General features: G+C 37.5%; 1 protein-coding gene across 1 annotated transcript in view; it reads left to right on the top strand.

Annotated features, from left to right (window-relative positions):
* Positions 1 to 1992: 1992 nt before the first annotated feature.
* CNTLN (centlein) overlaps positions 1993 to 20033 on the top strand; it is a gene marked incomplete at both ends in the record, with an annotated part of 184813 nt that continues 166772 nt past the window's right edge. Inside the window, 2 exons of the mRNA XM_079548565.1 lie at positions 1993 to 2085; positions 19215 to 19303. Coding sequence (XP_079404691.1) covers positions 1993 to 2085; positions 19215 to 19303 — 182 coding nt within the window. The remainder of the gene's footprint in view (positions 2086 to 19214; positions 19304 to 20033) is intronic.

The following is a 20033-nucleotide window of genomic DNA, read 5'->3' as shown; positions in this document are numbered from 1 at the left end:
TGTACAAAATGCTCCAAGATAAGGCGAGGTCTCCCTATTCATCCAAGCTTGTCGAGTGCACATAGTAAGGTCTTTAAACAAAATATTCTAATAATTATCTTGAAAGCTCTTCAGCTTAATAGCTAGAAACTTCATAGAGAGCCAAGCTTATGAAACGACAGATAAATCTGAAGATGATCTAACTCTATACAAAAACAATGTCTATAAAATCAGTATCTGGCTATGGAAAAGTGTTGGTTGTGTACTCAATGTGGCAATATGTTGTGTTTACACTAAGGAATATGCGTAAACTTCCACTTCTAAATTACAGAGGCATGTGAATTGTGGTCTACTGTTTTGTGCTATGTCAAGCTCTAGTGCTTGAATCTTTTCAGCAACCTTTAAATGACCTTGTACTTGGAAAATGTTTTAAAATCCTACTTAGTCATTATAGTTGTTTAGCAGCTAAACCAAGTATATTCTTCTGTAAGTAAGGCTGGCTTCTTGTTGCCCACGTGTAATAGAGAACTTATGGGCAATAAGACAACGATACAAATATCAGGAAAACATGAAGAGGCAGGGATGTGGAAAAAATGATGACTACATATTAAATAGTGACCGGGTAACTTAAGGGAAAAAAATGAATTTTAAACTCCTCAAAACAAACAGAAAAGTAAAACGTAAGCACATTAAAATTAAGGCAGCATGGTCATTACACTTAAATGAACATGTGTTAATGTACAAAGATAAATAATTGAAGGAGTAAGAACATAAACACGTTGACATTTTGATGTTATACAATCTGCAAGAAACAACAATAGAAAAGAAAAATAAAAAAAATATTCCACAGAGAGACATTATATTAATCAGGCAATTGCTGATTGCAACATGTATCCATAGAAGCATACATACAGGTGATACTTTCAGTTTTACGTAGATTCATAATAGTTTTATATAGAAATAATTATGTAAAATCAATTATTTTGAATAGTTACTGTTTCAACCATCTAAGTAGAGACTTAAGAGCTCAACATGCTTTTCTGGTACCTGTGCAGAACAACTTTTCTGGTACCTGTGCAGAAATGGTAACAGATGGGTTTGGAAAGCATGCCTCATGCAAAGTGCAGCAAAGTGCACATGTTGCTGAAATGCAGTAGAGTCAGTGCTCTTCCAGGCTGAAAACTATATATATATATGTATATATATAAAACTATATACTGAAAACTATACCAAACTTATGTTTCTACCTCCTTCCTCACGTGTTTGGGAAAAAAATCGGAGCTTTTTTTTTTTTGAGTCTGTTGTTTTCTGTGCAGACTACAGAAAGCATTGCAACATTTGCTTGGGCAACATCATTTACTCCTTTATTAAAAAACAACACACTCTCCATACCGTGTTTTTAGATCACGTACATTTACGTAGATGCTCACACACAAATATTTCACAGAACGGCCAGGGTTGGAAGGGACCTCAAGGATCACGAATCTCCACGGATTTCAGAAGATCCGACAGCTCTTCCAGGATTAATTTCCAATTATAGGGTCTTAAACCCACCCGAAAGAAACAAAACGTCTGAATAGTATTGCTGCACGAGAAAACGTTCGGGGCTCCCGCAGCTCAGGGGAGAGCAAGGCAAAGCGCTGCACCCGGGCGGAGCCACCCCCGCTCCCGCACGTTGCGAGAGAAGGCGGCTCGCCGCCCCGCTCGGCAAGGCTCACGGAGGGCGCATGCGCGGCCCCGCCGCTCGGGCGGGCAAATTCAAACCTGCCCTCGCGCCCCTCCGCTCCGCAGCGGTAGCGGTTGGGCTGACGTCATTGCGCCGCGTCCTTCTCCGTGGTTTCCGGCGCTCGTGCGCGCGGTAAGTGGAACCGAAGGGGAAAGTTTTCGTTCGTGCGGTTCGCGGCACCGCTTCTCTCTTCTTTCCCTTAGGAGCGGGCGGGCGCACTCCGCATCCCTTCCTGCCGCTGTGGGGCCTGTGATCTCCGGCTAGAGGCTGACAGAACGACGCCGGCGATGGCAGCGGGGCGCCTGGAAGCGGCCGCATCGCGGGTGGCTGTGCTGGAGGAAGAGCTGCGGTGCCTGGCGGAGGAGCTGAGCCGCTGCCAGGTATCTGAGCGCGGGGCGCAGCGCTGAGGGGCGGCCTGGTGCCGTTGGGCCGCGGATTGGGGCGGGTGGGGAGAGAAGGGGAAGCAGCCCCAGAACGTCGCGGGCATCCCGCGGGGCACACCTGTCCGGCGGGTCTGGGTAGTGGCGTTGAGGCCGGGCAGCCTCGTGCCCACAGCACGTCAGCCCCCTGTACGTATACTGTAGCTCCAGAGCAAAGCGTTGGGCCCCCGAGCTGCTGCCTGTGTTCTGCCTCTCGGTCCTGGAGAAACTCGGGTATTTGCACGGCTAGTAGTGTTGAGAATTCCAAGGTGGGCTGTGATGTGCAACTCCTGGGAAAATGAACGGACGGGTTTGTAGCAAGGTAGGTCTCGCGCTGAGTGCACCCAAGCCCATCCTTGGAGGGGGTGCTGTTGCTAATAGCAGTTATCCTTGGAAGAACCTCTCCTTACTGTCATCCTTCACAGGTAACTTATCATTTTACCAATTGGTCATTCATCGCTTGTACTTGCCACTTAGTACATCTCATAAAAATAAGCAAATGGTAAGTAGCAGGAGGAGGTCTTGTTATGGCTCTCTGCTGTGCCAGAGTACTGCATGAAGCCTGGCAAATAAGGAATAGGGAAAAATGATACCTGATGCTTGCCTTGCTTTCTTTCTTGTTCCATGGTAGCCCAACCATAATCTTACTATGCAGCATGCTCAAATGGAGCCTGTAAGGTCCAGGGCATATGTAGTCATTATCTATAAAAAGAAAATAGCATCCGCATTTGAATTGTTAGCTGTAGCTCCAAACAGCGTTGGTACACCTGGCAACTGGTGCTAAACTTGTGTTACAGGTAGAATCAAGACTTGAGGAAACTTGCCTCTTGGAGGACAAAGGGGAGAGGGAATTATCAACAAAAATCCCATTTAACAATTTGAAACAATCAATGGTTTGGAGATGTCTCAGTGTTGTAGGATATGTTCAGGACCCTCTTTTTAAATGATAATTCCGTTTCCCTTTCTCAGTATGAAGATCTGCAATATCAGATGAAGTTTGGTGGAGGCAGATCAAAGACCCTTTGCATGTTTGTTAACTGAACCTATATTATTCGAGGGCTGCTCCAAAAGTAATGCTTCCTATTTTATTATATTGGCCAACGACGTCAGAGGCAAATATTGGTGGTATGGCAGTTAGAAGTTGAACCTCCTGATGAATATTCCATTACATGCTGTTGCCATGCGACAGATGGCAAACCACGTCTGACAAAGTGATATTTGACATAGAAGAACATGTGAAGCAAAGGTATGGAATTGAATTCCTCCATCTGGAAATAACTGTACGTACTGACATAAGTATTGACATGTTTCAGCAGTGGCAGCAGTGCTGTGAAAGAAAATCCATGTTCTGGATGACCGTGCACCACTGTCACCATGAAATGAAGAGCTTCTTGGTCAGCCCATCTGGGTGAATCAGCTGATGGTGATGACTGCAATGAAAAACAATGTTTTGTAGCTGAAAATTTGCTCTATCAAGTAGTGCTATCGTGCTCTTGGTATCTATTGTAGCTCCCATGGAAATGAATAGGAGGCATTACTTTTGGAGTGTAGTCGCAAAAGATATTTTTTGAAGTGGGTTATAAATAATAGTAACTTCTAGGTAACTATATGATTTTCCCCTTTAGATTTGTTCATGTGCATTTTACATGCAGTTGTGTGTATTTATTTGTTAATTAATGAGCCCATTCCAATTATCTTGAAGTGAGCAATCGGAATTTTCTTTTTAATGTATTGACCCAACATGAAGCTGAAGATGATTATGTCCTGGATTGTGTCGTTACCAGTGATGAGATACGCTGTCACCACTATGAATTGGTGTCAAAACTACAATCCGTGGAATGGTTACATATGAATTTCCTATCGAGGTTCAAGATGTAACCCTGGGTGGATAAAGCAGTGTACAATTTTGGGGTAGGAAAAGGATGATCCTTCTGGATTTTATGGAACCTGGACAGTCGCTCTAGTCTGACTTTTATGTTGTGACCCTGTCTGAGTTGAAGGCTCACACTTCCAGAGTCAGGCTGGAGAAGACAAAGTTTCTCTTTCAGCATGATAACACCAGGCCTCATCCATCTGAAGACCATGAAGCACATTACCAATCTTAGCTGGCCTTTCCTCTAATGTAAAGTCTAGGTTTGGCACCTTCTGATTTCCATTTGTTCAGGCCAATGAAAGATGGTCTACATGGGCAAGGTTTTTCTAGCATTAGTGCCATCACAGCAGCTGTGAAACAATGGATCACCTCCACTGATGTGGATGTTTGTGAGCATGGCATGCAAGCTCTTGTTTTCACTGCTGATACTATATGGCTAATAATGGTGATTGTATTGAAAATAGCATTCTACTGCTATGAATTTGCACTGTCAAGTAGTACCAGTGTGCTTTTTTAATCAGCTATAGTTTCCATGGTAGTAGGAGATTTTACTTTTGGAGCAATCTGCTTGCTTTTGGCTACTGTCTTTTTTTGCAACATGATCCTGGAATTGCCGACCCTTTTTCTTATTTGATATAGTGTTGTATTCTAGGATTTTAACCTCATCATGTTTTTTAGCCTTTTAAGATAAGTCTAGAACTTGTTGGCTTAGAGTTACAGTACTTGGTGTTTTCTTTAGTTTTTGTAACAACACTGTGGGAACTTGAATCGCGATAAGTAGATTCTTGAGCATAGCAATTCTCTTCAAGTTGTTCTGTAAATACTGATACTGTTTTATCATCTGAAATAAGAAGGCAATTAAGAAAATGATCCAAAGCTCCCAAACCATCATTGGTGGAGACTTTTATAAAGCTGAGAAAGGAAATATTTGGAGTCTCTTTGTCTCTGGTCTGTTTGGGAAAATAGTGATTGCTGCATCTGTAGCAGAACACTGTATAAGTATTTTGATACTCAGTTAATGAATGACCCTTCATTTCAGTGCTCCTTTACTTTTAATTTTATTTAAAAATAGCTTGAGTAATGGAGTTGTTTCCTGAAAGCAGTTGCAGAGGAGAAGACATGAATACTTTTTTTTTTGACCTTATTGTTCCAGTTCTGTGTCTCGCTCTACTTTGTTGGGGAACAGTGGAAAGGAAGAGGTCAGACAGTGAGTTTTAACACATCCGGTTTCTGTTACTTGCTTTAACTGCTGCATTCTATTTTAGTGTGTTGTGCTTCTGCCTACCACCTAAATATCTTGAGAGCCTTCCTTGGAGTATCTTTAACAGCTATGTCTATATTCCTCCTTGGAGTCCTTGGCTCTCATTGGGGTTTATAAGTTTTGGGATGTGCTTTCTGATTTTCCCTTGTGGTTCTGTATGTTTTTTTTTGAGTAAATGAAAGTGCTGTTTTTTTGTTTTGTGTTGTGGGCTTTTTTGTTTTCTTGCAAGTGTAGTTACTTGAGGTAAAGGAAATTGTGATGTCTTTTTTTTTTTTTTTTTTTTTTAAAGGGGAATGATGTGCTGGGTCTCTAGAATCTCAATCTGTAGAGTTTCTGGGCCATTTGGTAGAAGACAGCCATTTGCTAAAGGATGCACATTATCCTCTGCTTTATCGTAGCTCCCAGTCTCTTAACTGTTGAATTACATAGATAAGTTATTAATACATGCTACTCCCTAAACAAAGAGGTAGAAAAGATTCTTTAAAATATTTGGTGAGACTTCATCAAATCCTAACTTTCAATACAACAGAGAGTGAGACCAGCTTTTGCTGGTTGTATTTTCTGTTGCAGGGAATGTTAGTAGAAATATAGAGTAGAAAGAAACAGGTGCATGCCCTACTACTGGTGTTAATTGCACAAGGCCTTCACTGTTTTATTAGCTGCAGCTTTTAGTAAAGAAGTAATATTACAACTCTTTCTGCTAAAATAAGGTGTGTTTTCTCCTGTTTGCACTTCCTTTTTAATTCTGTGGTTCTGTGGAAACCAAGCACACACTTACTTCTCTGTGAAGCTGTAGTTACAAGGAGTATTAGACATGTCTTTTTTTGTTATATTTTCTAGTTCACTTGTTTCTCCTAGCAACTATGATTATAAAGCCAACTCCTTTGTTGTAGTAGGAGTTTAAAGGCATATGCAACTGTTGCTAAGGAACAGATTTTTCAAGTAAACAGCACTGCATGGCACTTTCTGCATGGTTTATGCTACAGTACTTTCACTGTAGTGTTTGATCAAACCATACTGCTTTTGATTTTCTATAAATTGCATCTGTAAATGGATTCAAAACCAGAAAATTCTTCATTACTAATGAATTTGCTAATTTATGGCTAATCTGTGTGTGGATAGCCTGCTGCTGCAGATTAGCAGGTAGAATTCAGCTTCAAAAGGTGATAAATATAAACTGGGGAAGAAACAGATCTTGTAGTTGCTGTCAGTGTTACTTCTGTTCATTGTCAGTTATTGGAGTGATGTTTATAAGTGTGGACTGTACATATCTGGTTTTAGATAGAAAGGGAGTAAGGTTTTAGATAAAAAAGGGAATAAAAAAGTGGACTGTTAGTTTGTGGACGATGGGGTGACTGCAGCTACAGCTTCTAGTGGTATTGTTTTATTTCTTGCTTAACTTGGAAAGCTGTGCATAGACCTGGTCTGATCTTCATGCCCAATTTCATACTGTTTGTGGAAGAATAATACTTCTATGGGCAGATGGACTTGTTTTGATCAACTTGTGTGTCTAGGAAGGATGTAAAACAATCTGTTTGATATCGCTAGCACTGACAAGGCATAGAATTGCTGTAACACACCCATATATTATCAAGAAATTTCCATTACTTGGGAAAACAGATGCATTCTGCCCTTCTTTATCAATAATATTCTGGACACCCACTGGAAATTAAAAGAAGTCATGATAATGGCCATTTGGCTTATAAGTAGTTATTAATAAATTCCTTGTCTAGAAGTTTATGTGAAAAATACACTAAGTAGGTTAAAAAAATACCCAGAGCATTGTATCTTCTTCTGTTACATGAGTGTTTTAAATGTGTGTTGATTGCATGTATTAAAAGTGTTTAAATCAATAGCTTTAAAGAAAATTATTAAAGAATATTATATATTATAGAAAAATCCCATGTTTCTTCCTTAGTTACATGTTATTTAGGTAAAGTTCTTTCTTATTTTGGCTTTGTGACTAAAAGTAAAATGGTTGTGAGCCATCATTGTGAGAATTTGTATGCATTCCTTTTTCTTCGGGATTGTTTATATTCCCATATACTGTTTATTTAAAATGGTGCAGAGTGTTTAATGCCTCCATTCATTAAATACTAATTTCTTTTATTAGTGATTAAGCCAAGACCACATACTTATTGGTACCTTGGGATGCCAGCTGTTTAGTGTTTTGGGTGGTTTTTTTTTTGTTTGTTTGTTGTTATTTTCTTACATTTTGCCATAAGGAGTCTAAATCACATGAGTCTGATTGGTACAGGTGCTATTAATAAAGGCCTTACCCTTTCTTCTAGATAGTGAAACAGTGTCATTGAATGGCTAAGTTTGTTTAATCTTATTTCTTTTATTTTTAGCAACTTCTTGCTAATAGGAATGAAACTGCATGTACTTCTTGTACTGAAAAATATTTCATATTCGTGTACAACTGTGAAGATGAACATAGAATGAGAGTTGTTAAAAATTGTATATTTATTGCACTTATTTTCATTACCTACTCACGGCATGTCTGTAGGTTGTATTTCAATTAGCCTCCAGAGTAAGTGAGAAGCAAGTATCTGGTACAGAGATAGGCATGAGTAGAAAGATTCCTTTTATGGGAACAAAAGATCTTTGCTGTTTCTCAATAAAGAAAATCATGTTTTACTTCATAGTGAAATTGTAGGCTCTTGCTTGTAGTTTTTCCAGCTGCACTAAACACAATTCTCTAACACAGTGGGACTTCCATGTGTCAAACTGCACAACTTCTGAGTTTTGACACTGAGGAGAGTTTCTTTAAGAAGGCCTGTGTGTTTTGTTTTGTTTTTTTTTTAAATTCAGGGGGACATATGCAGTTCTTCAAGATTTACTTTAAGTAATCTTATTCTTTGTTGTTACTGTGTGCACTTTTTCAGCTATTTCAGTTTCTATTTAGCTCCTAACTTAAGAGATTTCCACTTAGAATTCTACCTTTTGTCCTCAATTTTAGAGGACTTTTTGGAAAGAATTTTAATTTCAGTCAGAATTAATGTGATGGACCCACATTTTACTTGATTAGTCATGATGATTCAGACTGAATATACCCAAATGTGTGTTTATATGAATATGTTGTCTGTGAAATGAAACTTGTGGATTCCCGTCTCCTGAAATCCACTGAAATATGAAATGCATTATAGTAATCCAGACCATTGTATTATATACAACACTGAAACTTAAGATTATTCTCTTTTCTCAAAACCACAGTTGAATTCTTAAAATAACTTACATGTAAAACTTAATCTTATTTCATTCAATGTATCTTCCCTTCAAATCGTGTGCTGTACCTCATTTTCACCAGGGATGAATTTTTTTTTTCTGAAATGTGAAGATCACTTGGCTGCAGTGACCCTGAGATGGTGGAGTTAAGGATCTTGTGGACAGTGAGAAGACTGAAAAGCAAATGCTCAGCCTGAACTTCAGAAGTATAGGGTTTGGCCTCTTCAGATTTCTTCTTGGAAGAGTCCGATGGAATGAGATAATGGAGGGGAAAAAGAGGCCTGAAGAGCTGGTTTAATGTTCAAGAGTAATGTCCTCCAAGCTCAGCAGAGGTCCACCCAAAAAGAGAAATTGGGCAAAAATACCTACATGGGGGAACAAGGAGCTCCTGTCGAACTCAGAGATGTGTACAATATAAACACTAAAAGGAAGTACACAGAGGGTGGAAGCAAGGGTGGTTAATTTGGGAGGGCAAAAGAAGACTAGGAAAGATGGAGGCCCTTTCCTGAACAGTGTGGGGAACCTGGTTACACAGGACAGGAAAAGTATATCCATTTTTGACTCATTCTTTAATAGCAAGACTGGCTTTCAGGAATCCCAGGTCACAGAGAATGGGGAGATTGAGTGCTGAAGGAGCTGGCTGTTGTCTTTGCAAGACTACACTTGATCTTTAGGTAACTGGTATGAGTGTCTGAAGCCTGGAGAAAAGCTGATGACTCCTGTCTTCAGGAAGGGCAGGAAAGTGGTCCAGGTGGCAGGTCAGTCTCAGCCTTTCATTAATAATCTGAATGATGAGGCAGATCATAACCTCAGGAAGTTTGGTGATACAGAACTGGAAACAGTGACTGATATATCAGAGGGTTCTGCTGCTGTTCATCTGTTGGACAGAGTGGAGAAATGGATGAGTGGAATATCAGAGCCTTGCAACTGGTAAGGAACTCCGAGCATCAGGACAGGCTGGAGGCCTGATGGAAAGCTGTTCTGCAGAAAGAGAGATGTGAGTCCTGGTTCCTTTGAAACAGAAGGAAACACTTTTTCACTGTGTGAGTGACTTAGTACTGTGAGCAACTTAGGTCTTGCTCTGAGAGGCTGTGAAGTATTCTCCCTAGAGATCTTCAGAAGCTATCTGGTCATGGTCCTGGGCAATAAGCTCTGAGTGTCCCTGCTTGAGCTGAGGCTTCAGACCAGATTGGCCTCCAGAAGTCACTTCCAATCTCAACTGGTCTGTGATTCTGTGGAATTACTTCAGTGACTGTGGTTGGATTTTACTCCCAGAGTTGAGAAATTTGTTGCTTGAAATGGATGCTTACAGCTGAGTTATCCTGTTCTTGATGTAATAAATCTAACGGATGTACAAAACAAACTCTCATCTCTGCAACTGAATCCTTTGCTTTCTCTTATAATTGCATCTTTGGAAACTGTTCTTAAATTGACCAAGTGTTCCATACCGAGTACTCAGAAGAAAGCAATTGTGAGAATAAAGACTCTTATCAGTTAATGAAGGCAAATGCAGATCATCCTGACTGTTGTGTGCTCAGTCTGTTAGGAAAAAGTGAGGGAAGTTATTTATTAGTGAGGATGGAATTGTATATTATAGGTTCAGGTCTATCAGATAACTTTTGCTTTTTAACTTACTTTCACTTCTGACCAGTCCTAGCGTGATGGTAATGAACTGACTTTTGTAGTGCTACTTCATTTCCTGCCATGTCAGACCAGGAACAATGTTGTATTTCTTGTCCATGCGAAATAAGTCAATTCATGTCAATTAAGAATGTATAATAAAATTATTCAGTTAAGTATTTTGCCACCTTTTTGTCAATCTCCAGACTAATTTGAAGACTTCATGTGTAATGACAGCATCTTCGGTGTGTCATTTGCGCTCCTCCTGCTTAGCTCATCAATGTAACAGTAAATGTTGTTTTTAGGTCCTTATTTGCTTTGAACAGAGTTCAGAGAGGAAGGATACAACTTCTTTGTGTGTTTGTGTATATTTATGCATAGCACAAATTTTTATATTTTATGTATAAATAAAATGGTATCCTTTTCTGATGTTTGATTCAAAAGCATTTTCTTTTTACCCAGAAATACTAACAAAAATGATGAAATTTTTTATACAGAGGATTATAACCGGAACATAGCTAATAATTTTTCTATAATTGTAACTTCATGTGGTGGTTTTATACTGTTAGAACTCCAGCATTAATAAACTGGGGAGGAAGACTCACTTGTTTTCCGATGGCATCTATTTTGAAGTTATCAATTTTCTTACAAATGTATTGGACTAATAGATGTAGTGGTGCATACTGCATGTTTGTGACTAGTGAAGCTGAAAATAAGCTAATGTCTTATTTGCAGCCAGTGTATGTAAGGCAATATATTTTCTGGTGAGGTACTGATCAGTCTCATATTCTAGTGACTTTTTTGATTCTTAAAAAGCTTAGTACCTCAAAGGTTCAGAGCATTGGAGTATTTTGTACTGTACGATCATTCAACAAGACTGAATGAGTTGTAGAGAGAATACTTCTTACTGAGGAGTATAGTGTGTAACTGGAAATCACAAGCAGAAGCTGTCACAGTAAGGTTTAGACATTTTGCACTGGTAGAATACTAGCAGTGTACCTTTAAAAGTTAGGAGACATCGAGAAGCAAGTCTATTATCTGCATGTAAAATGTATCCATCAGCTTGATTAAAGTCTTAAGCTCTTTAATCAGAAACATTGGCTGGCAGGAGAGTATAACAGCCTTTTTTTCCTGTGCTTGAATGTTTATGCCAGACTTGTTTTCATGTTTTCTCAGTCTTTCTGAAACCTAATCTGATTTGCTCAGTCCTGTGCTAAATGCATTTCTGTATCAATTCTTCCAGCATGATAGTGATGTATATTTCACTTAATAGTGAAGTACTCTGCGTTACCAAAAAATTGTCAGTATCTGGTGTTAAAGAGTTCATACTAAAAACAGTAAACCAATAGCTCCCTCTGTCCTGCTAAATGCTTAATTTCCCCTTTTGGGGGTATTGGTCTGTATCTGCTGCTTAAAATTTTAAATAAGTGCTAGTGTCCCAGAGACCTTTGCTTTTTTAGCACTTGTTGGGAGGGGGACTTGGGCATGAGTGTTGTGGTTGTGTTGTTTTGTTTTGCAGGTTTTTTTTGTTTTGCTTTGTTTTCACCTTTTTGCCTTTCATTTGTTTCCTGTGGGCATTCTGTTTCTAGTTTCAGAAGGCAGTACTTAGTAAGTTATTTGTAATGCTATAAAAAGTTAGGGTATGCTATGAACACTTCTAATACTTTACGTACTCTGAAATAAAGTGGAATATCAAAAAGAATAATGCCTCTAAAGTGTAGTTAAGTCATGTGATGTATGATTTATACTAAAGGAGATTTTTGAGTTTATTCTTGTTCTCAGCTCAGTTTACTGTAGATACATAGAGAAAAAATAAATCTACCTATAAATTTAATACACGAAGTCATGAATGATTGTTCATATGAGCAAAAAGATACTGCTTATGTTTTTATCATTGTCAATGCTAAATTAAAAGCCTTTTTCTCTTAAGAGTTTTTTTTATCATGACAAAAAACAAAACAAAACAAAAAACCAGCTAATTCTTCTTGATAAAGTAGTGTGGAAATACTGAAAACTAATGAGGTCACTTTTTAGTTTCCAGCACACAGATACTGCATGCAGTAAAAATACCAATATCAATGCCATATCAATTGTCCAGAACAATATTTAGGCTCAGATATCCCTTCAAGGAGGATAAGAGAAAAAGTGGATTGAAATGAGGATATTTGTCTTGCCTTATGTAAAAGCCAGACAGATTCTGTTTGTGGCTTAAGCTAATGTTTAGTAATTCACGTCTTGCAAGCAAGTACTTAAGCTGTGGAAATTCATGCTATTTAACCTGTGGTTCGATTTAAATTTTTTCCAGCTTCTGAACTGTTAAAAAGTAGTAAAATAAATAAATCCAATTTGCTTTGCAAAGAACAGTTATTGTTTGTCCGGTACATCCTGCAGTATTATATGATTATGACTACTTTCATTGTGAAAATCCCACTTTTCAATGTGCTCTGTCTTTTACTTTGTAATTCTCTAGTTCTAGCTGGCATACTTCATCACAGGATAAGCATCTTTATCTGACATTACATGTGTTATGGATAATCATAATTTTAGTGAGTAATTTGCAATAACTTTCAAATGACATCTGTATTCTGCCTTGTGTACAGAAGTTCTCAGCTGTTCAAGGTATGCTCACTGACCTCTTGAGCTGCTAATGTACACTTGAGTAGACTGCACATTCCTTGGGTATGCTGAAGATTGATATATCCCAGACCTTGACAGCTGCAGTGTTTTTCTGTGCCAACTTCAGACTGTCTAAGCAGCCTTTTTTCAGAAGAAATTGTTTGGCTCCCAAGACCATTCAGGGAACTGCCTTACCAAATCCTTTAATTGTGCCAACAGTTTAAGAGACTATTTAAACGTCTTTCCATCTTAAAACTGTAATAATTTTTAACTAATATTCTATTATATTAAATGTAGTTGCTTGTAGATTTATTTGAAACAGTTTTAGTTATGAAAATGTTTGACAAGTAAATCACATTTAATAGTAACTTACCATTCATTGTATTTTCCTAATGTTTTATTGTGATAATGAGAAAAATTTGCACGTCTCCATATTAACATTCATTGAAATGAATCTCATTGATTTTTGAATGTCGATGGTGTTTTATTTTAATGCTGATAATACATATTTGAAAGCACAGTTAAGTAATTTTTTTCATTACTGCTTTGGCAGAAAGATTCGCTTAGGAAGAAAGCTGCTCTGTTTTGTACAATTACGAAAATACAAATATGCAAGCATTTGTTCATATGGGCTAGAATATTTGATGATATAATTACTGAATAGCATTTGTAACTTTATTTTTGATGACAAGAATTGTTATTTAAACAACATTTATTAATTATTAATATGATAGTGTTCAACGTTTGTAGTAACTAGTATGATTTTCTTACCTGGAAAGTTTGTTGTTGTTGTTGTTTTTGAATTAGCCTTTTCTATTTAGCTATTTCTTTGAAGTTTATTTTGTGTATACTGCTTATATTCCATATGACTTTCTTCATTTTTTTTTTGTTATTCTCTGTATGAGTTATGACGTTTTTTTCTCTCCTGCTTCATTTACTGCTTATGTCTATTCTTTCAGCACAGATAGAAATTTGGCAGATTGTAGTTATGCAGTGAATGTAACAATTTCACTGACATGAATAAAAATTGGAACTGATTTTCTCTTTCTTGAACAGGCCTTTAAGTAAACTGTGAGATGGTTGTAAGTGATTTGAGGTTAACCTGACCTGTTTATTTAATTTAAAAATACTGTTCACTCCTATATGTTGGTGTTCTTACGAAGAAAACAACTTACTGTTCATTAGTATGAAACTTTCAATGTTGGATATTGTTGTATGGTCAGTTTTTGTGAGCCATGGCTAGGTTTATGTAGAATCTAATTTGCCAGAGACGTGGTACATGTTGTAAACTCAACAAGAAATCACAGGTAGACTGTGAAGAATTCCTTTTCCCCATCCTGTACATGAATACTTTGTACATATCCTGGTCTTGTTAAGCATCTTCATCAATGGTCTTCTAATGGTGCAAAGCTGGGAGGAGTACTGGCACACCAGAAGGCTGCTGCTATTGAGAAAGACCTGGATAGATTAGAGACCTGGGCGGAGAGGACCCTTATGAAGTTCAGCAACCTCTCTCTCTCTTTCTGGCAATGAGCATATTGGGAAAAGTATTTATTAGTTAATATTCAAAACTCCACTGAGTATGACCCTGAAAAATTGGGCATTATCACAGGATCACAAAATCGCAAGGGTTGGAAGGGACTTCTGGACTTAAGTCCAAACGCCTGCTAAAGCACGTTGCCCACAGAAGGTCACACAAGTCTTGGAACTGGTCTTCTTCTGAGCATGTGTTTTGAACACATGACTGTGACTTTGAGAAGCTTCTTTCCACTTAGATTATCATAGAATGTGGCAGTGGCAAAGCGGAGATCAGCTTCTTCTCCCAGGTCAAAATGTCAGGGCGATAGGTAAGAAGGACAGGTGTAGTGTAACACCTGGGATGGCATCAGCTCACACCTCAGTACAGGGTAGAGGCTTCTGGAAAGGAGCTCTGTGGAGAAGGTGTCCTGGTGGACGAGAGGTTGGCCATGAGCCAGAGATGTGCCCTTCTGGCCAAGAAAAAGGCTGACGGTATCTGGGGGGCATCAAAAAGAGCATGGCCAGCAGGACAAGGGAGGTTACCCCCCTCTCCACTCTGCCTCGGTGAGGCCACTTGTGGAGTACTGTGTCTAGTTCCGGGCTCTCCAGTCCAGAAAAAACAGACATAGAGGCGTTCTAGAAAGAGTCCAATGAAGGTCTGCGAAGTTGATTAGGAGCCTGGAGTATCTCCTGCACAAGGAAAGGCTGAGAGACCTGGGACTGTTCAGACTTGAGAAGAGAAGGCTGAGAAGGGATCTCATCACAGTTCATAAGTATCTCAAATTCTAGAGTCAAATGGATGGTGCCAGGCTCTTTTCAGTGGGGTACAGTGCCAGGACGAGGGACAGTGATCACAAACTGGACCACAGGAAGTTCCATACAAACATGAGGAAGAACTTCTTTACTGTGAGGGTGATAGAGCGCTGGTACAGGCTGGTCCAGAGAGGTTGTGGAGTCTCCTCCTCTAGAGGCACTCCAAATCCATCTGGATAATGTCTTGCTTAACTTACTGTGGGGAACCTGAACCTGCTTTTGTCGGGGGGCTTGGACTTGATGGGATCCCCAGAGGTTCCTTCAAAGTCCTACGAGTCTGTGATTCTTTGGTATTCATCAGCAGCAATTTAGTGCAAGTTTCCATAGTTTTTGCACTGTTCTTTGTGTGTGTGTGTGTGTGTGTGTGTAAAGCAGGAATCATGTATTTAGAAGAAGATGTCTGAAAGTTACATGTTGCTGTGTACTCTTGTGAGGCCCTATGCAAGCTTCCCAGTTTGGAGTCTGGCGGGTGAGGGAGCTTCCAGGACAGCTCAAAGAGCAGCCTCTTCTCCTTGTGATGAATCTCATGATAGTGAATAATGCTTCTTGCAGTCATGCAGAAGCCTGAGAGCCTCATTTGCTCTAATACATAAGTGAACAGAAAACACAACAGCTACTTCTTCTACACTGTTGCACAGAGGAAAGTAAAGGCAAGATCTAAGGAAGCCTGATGATAAGTAAATTCAGTATCTTATAAAAGCAGACAAAATTAGATTGAAGAAAGCCTGTAAGCTCACAAATCACAAATTTTGCTTGTTTTTAAGTTTGAAAGTTTTTAAGTACTGTCTGTACTTTTTTAAGCATGCTGCAATGACTTCTTGTCCCTTAGCCTAATTTGCAAGTGATTTTAAGTCGTTCACTACAAAATTACACTGAATCATGTATGAAAGGTATGAAAATGTTCAAGTACTTTTATCAGCTCAGCTCTGCTCTTTATGTTGCTGATTAACTGAGATTTGAATTAATAGTATTTTGAAAGCGTAGTTGCGCTAGATTATTAGATGTTCATTCCTATGCTGTGGTTCAAATAGTTCTTTATACTTGAACCGATGCCACTTAAGAGTGTAAGAACTGCTGACATAATTAGTGTCCTCCTAAATAATGTAAAACAAATCACACTTCAATTGCTTTTAATTAGTGAGTTTTTATTTGGATTTGTGTTCTTTCTTTGATGGACTTTAGAAAGAAATGAGCATTCGGAACACACAGAATGCATGTTCTGTTTAGATCCTAATGCTTTGTGGATGCCTGCAGCGATTTTTCCAAGACTGAAAAATATTTTTATTTTTCATTTAGCTTCAGCCTGTGAAGAAGCAATAGTTTGTTTGGAAATCACTATCTACACACACTGAGGTTTTTCAGATGATATGGTAAGGTATTGCAGGATCTGCTCTTGCCAGATTTTTTGATTAAACAGTAAAGAGGTGTACAGTTTAGTCTTCAGAGCTGATACACTGAAATCTGAGGTCATGTAGGTATCATGAAGTGACATCAGTCACTGAGTGAGAGGCTGTATTGCTTGGTTTTGAAAAGAGGTGAGAAACAATTTGTGGCCTCGTTTGATTAACACAATTGATTACAATACTGTTTGAGGCCTAGTTTTTTCTCATCTGCCTTAACACATCATTATCCTGTTCGTTATCTGCTGGCTTGCATGCCACACTGTCAGTGAGCAGTCATTATATAGCTAACCCACACTGATTAGAAAACCATGATCTCCCTTTCAGGACTTTTTTTTTTTGTGTGTGTGTGTGTGTGTGTCTGTAATAGTGTGGAATAGCTAGAGGCCTATTTCTTCCTCTTACCTTTTTTTTTTAAATACCAGAAATGAAGTCCTCTTGTCAGGACTTTCAGCACCTACTGTTCTATATATTCAACAGAGATAGTTACATTAAATTTCTCTGATTTTGTGAAAGACCAACTGTTACTACTGTTTTTTCCTTATGCTGTAGTCCAGTTTGCATATGAGCAGGTGGCAGCCTCGAATTGTTCGATTCACACTTGTGACCAGAGTGTTTCTTTTATTTAATTACTGACATAGTTAGCTCAGTCTGATTTGTTGGTGGTGTGTGTTCTTAAAATAGTTGGATAATTTTTTTTGTTGTTTCCATCAATACTTTACTAGTGCAGGAAATTTCTATAAAGTTTTCTTTTCTATGCGGTTGACAAAGTTGATGGCATTTAAGGATTTAAACATCTATAAACTAGAAGTGACTGTATTTGAAAGAAGAGGATATTTCTAAGAAAAACAAAACAGCCCCCTCCCCCTCCACTTTTCAGGTTTTTTGGTTTTTTTTTTGCACAAGTTCATTGTTCACATTCTTCATGGAATTTTAAAATTCAAATGTGTGCATTTCTAAATTTTAAAGGAGGACACTCAGAACTTTAAAAAAAGGTTTTCAGGGTTGCCTCATAAAGTATTTACAATCATTTATTCTATTCAATTTTTATTCTATTTCTTATATAATCATTATTAATTTTTTAATTGTAATTTTATTTGTCTATTATGATATTACTGTTGATTTAATAACTTAGACTCAATACACAGATAAATCCTGATTGAAATTATCTTGGCTTTAGAGATGTCTTTTGATTTCATCTTGTAGGTATTTGTCTTGTTTTGAAGGAAGAGAAACGTTATGTTGGACCAGCTGTCATGTGCTGGATCTAATATTGCTTGTAAAGTTTAAGTCTGCTTCCCAGAAGGAAAGGCTGATTGGGAACAAATGGAAAGAAAACATAGCAAAAGTATAAAGTGCAGTTTCTATTCCTGAGATTGACTCTAATTTAGTCATACAATGTGTGGTTTTCATTAACTCTTGTGAGGTCAAACCTGTAGTTCTGTTACGCTGTTGTATGTCTTACATGACCATTGCTTTTAGCTGTTTCTAGTCATGGACAGAGTAATCTGAGAAAAGGAACAATCTGTTCATGTCCATAAAAAGTGAGAAAATGATTGAAGAGGAAATTAAGTGAGAAAACTATAATGAAGCCAAATGGTGGAGGTAAAGAGAGGAACTCAAGTCTTCTGTTTTAGATGTTAATAAAGTTTAAGATTTTTTTTTTTTTTTTTTTTTCAGAGAAAAGCTGTGTTATTTCTCTATTCTAGATTATTTCAGTGAGTTTCTTACTAACAAATCTTTATTTTAGCATGCTCTTAGGTTCTGGAAGCTAGGTAGAAAAGGAAAGCAGGGAAATTGCGATAGCCATCGGAGTGGTGATTTTCCTTTCATGTCATAGATTTTTTAATGCACATTCCACTTTTTTTTTAAGATTAAAAGCTACTAAAAGTAGCCTAAATTGCATCCTTGTGATTTTTTTAATCTGGCTGGCAGTTTGACAGTTTTGATTTATTAATTTTTAATTTGATGATAGCCTGTGTTCAGTAGACTTGATATTAGTCCAGTGCATGGTTTATGTACATATGCTTTGCTTTCTTGCTCTATTCTCCTTGCCTTCAACATTGCTGGTTTTTGTCCTATAGAGTTAACACAATATGATTTTAATTTTCGACTGCGTCAATATTGGCACTTCCAGTAATACTATTGTATTGTAATAAAAATACAATACAAAATAACCATGCAAAATAACATGTTATGTGTAGTGAAAAATAGAAATCTGGAAAAGCTTTTAGCTTACCTTTGACTCTCACAAACTTTCTTCATTGCATTTTTTTAAAAGCACTTTTTTCTCTCTCTTATATAAGAATCTTTTCTGAAGCTTTTATATGATGCAAGTTAGAACATTTGTTAGGCTTATGCTGTCTGCTTTGAAACAAATCTAGGAGCTGTGCATAACAGAATTTAATGTTGAATTTTGTATTCTATGTGTATTGTAAACTGAACATATATTGATAGATATATACTACTAGACATTCTTGAAGTTAATATACCAGAAGGCAATTTTGATTGAATAATATTATTTTTTGCTGCTATATGTCACATTGCACACTCTTTTATAGTTGATAAAAAAAAATCTACATTTTTAAAACTGTTTATTTAAGAACTGCTTAGTATGTTTTTAGTCTCAAGATATGGTAATTCTTACTATAATAGAGAGTTTTTTTAATAGTTGTCTTCTGTATGTTCTCAAGTTGTCTTTTTGGTTACAAGAGATATAGTCTATACTAATTCTATTTATGTCTTTTTTCTTCTTTTTAAGGCTGATAAAGAATTTGTGTGGTCTCTTTGGAAACGTCTCCAAGTGTCAAATCCAGACCTTACGCAAGCTATCAGTTTAGCTGTGGAAAGGTGAGTTTAAACATCTAACATTTTTTAAAAACAAATAAACAAAACTGCTGATACTACATTCATGTTTTTAATTGAGGAAAAAAGCGTGATTTAAAAAATGTTACATATGCTATACCTATATGCATATCTATTATTGAACTGTGTCAAATGTACTCAGAACATGTTGCTAGTTTCCTTTTTTGTGTTGGGATGTTTATCTGCAGAGAAGAAGCTCAGTTATTAGGATAGTGTTTACATACTACTTTCGCATTGCTTGTGTATTTTGATTTGGGAAGTTATTTAAGTGTATTTAAGATGATTTAGGAACAGATTTACTGTTTGTCATCATGTTAAAACACTTATTCTAACCTATTTGTTTTAGGATGAAATTTGATTATATGCGGTTGCGGTGGTAGTTTTACTGTTCTTTCTCCAGATATAAAAAGACAAAACATTTGTTTTACTTAACAAATTTTATAGATAGATGAAAAATATGGAAAATTTTAGCTCATTGAAATAAAGCTTAATAAGCTATAAGAAGGTTTTCAGGCTTAATAACATTTTTGTTTTGTATTCCATCTAAAACAAAATAGGATATTAGGAAAAGTAAAGCACAGAGATACTGGCATGTATTTATCAATGTTAAATGTAGTGAATTACTTGTGCCTCTGCATAGTTTATAAAATTCAAGGCTTCCTTCCTTAATTTTTCATCTCCATGTCCAGGAATATGTTTTGTTATTAACCTTTGC

Source organism: Tetrao urogallus (genome assembly GCF_951394365.1).
Source record: "Tetrao urogallus genome assembly, chromosome: Z".
In the NCBI taxonomy this organism is placed as follows: Eukaryota; Metazoa; Chordata; class Aves; order Galliformes; family Phasianidae; genus Tetrao; species Tetrao urogallus.
This window is presented reverse-complemented; position numbering and strand designations above follow the sequence as displayed.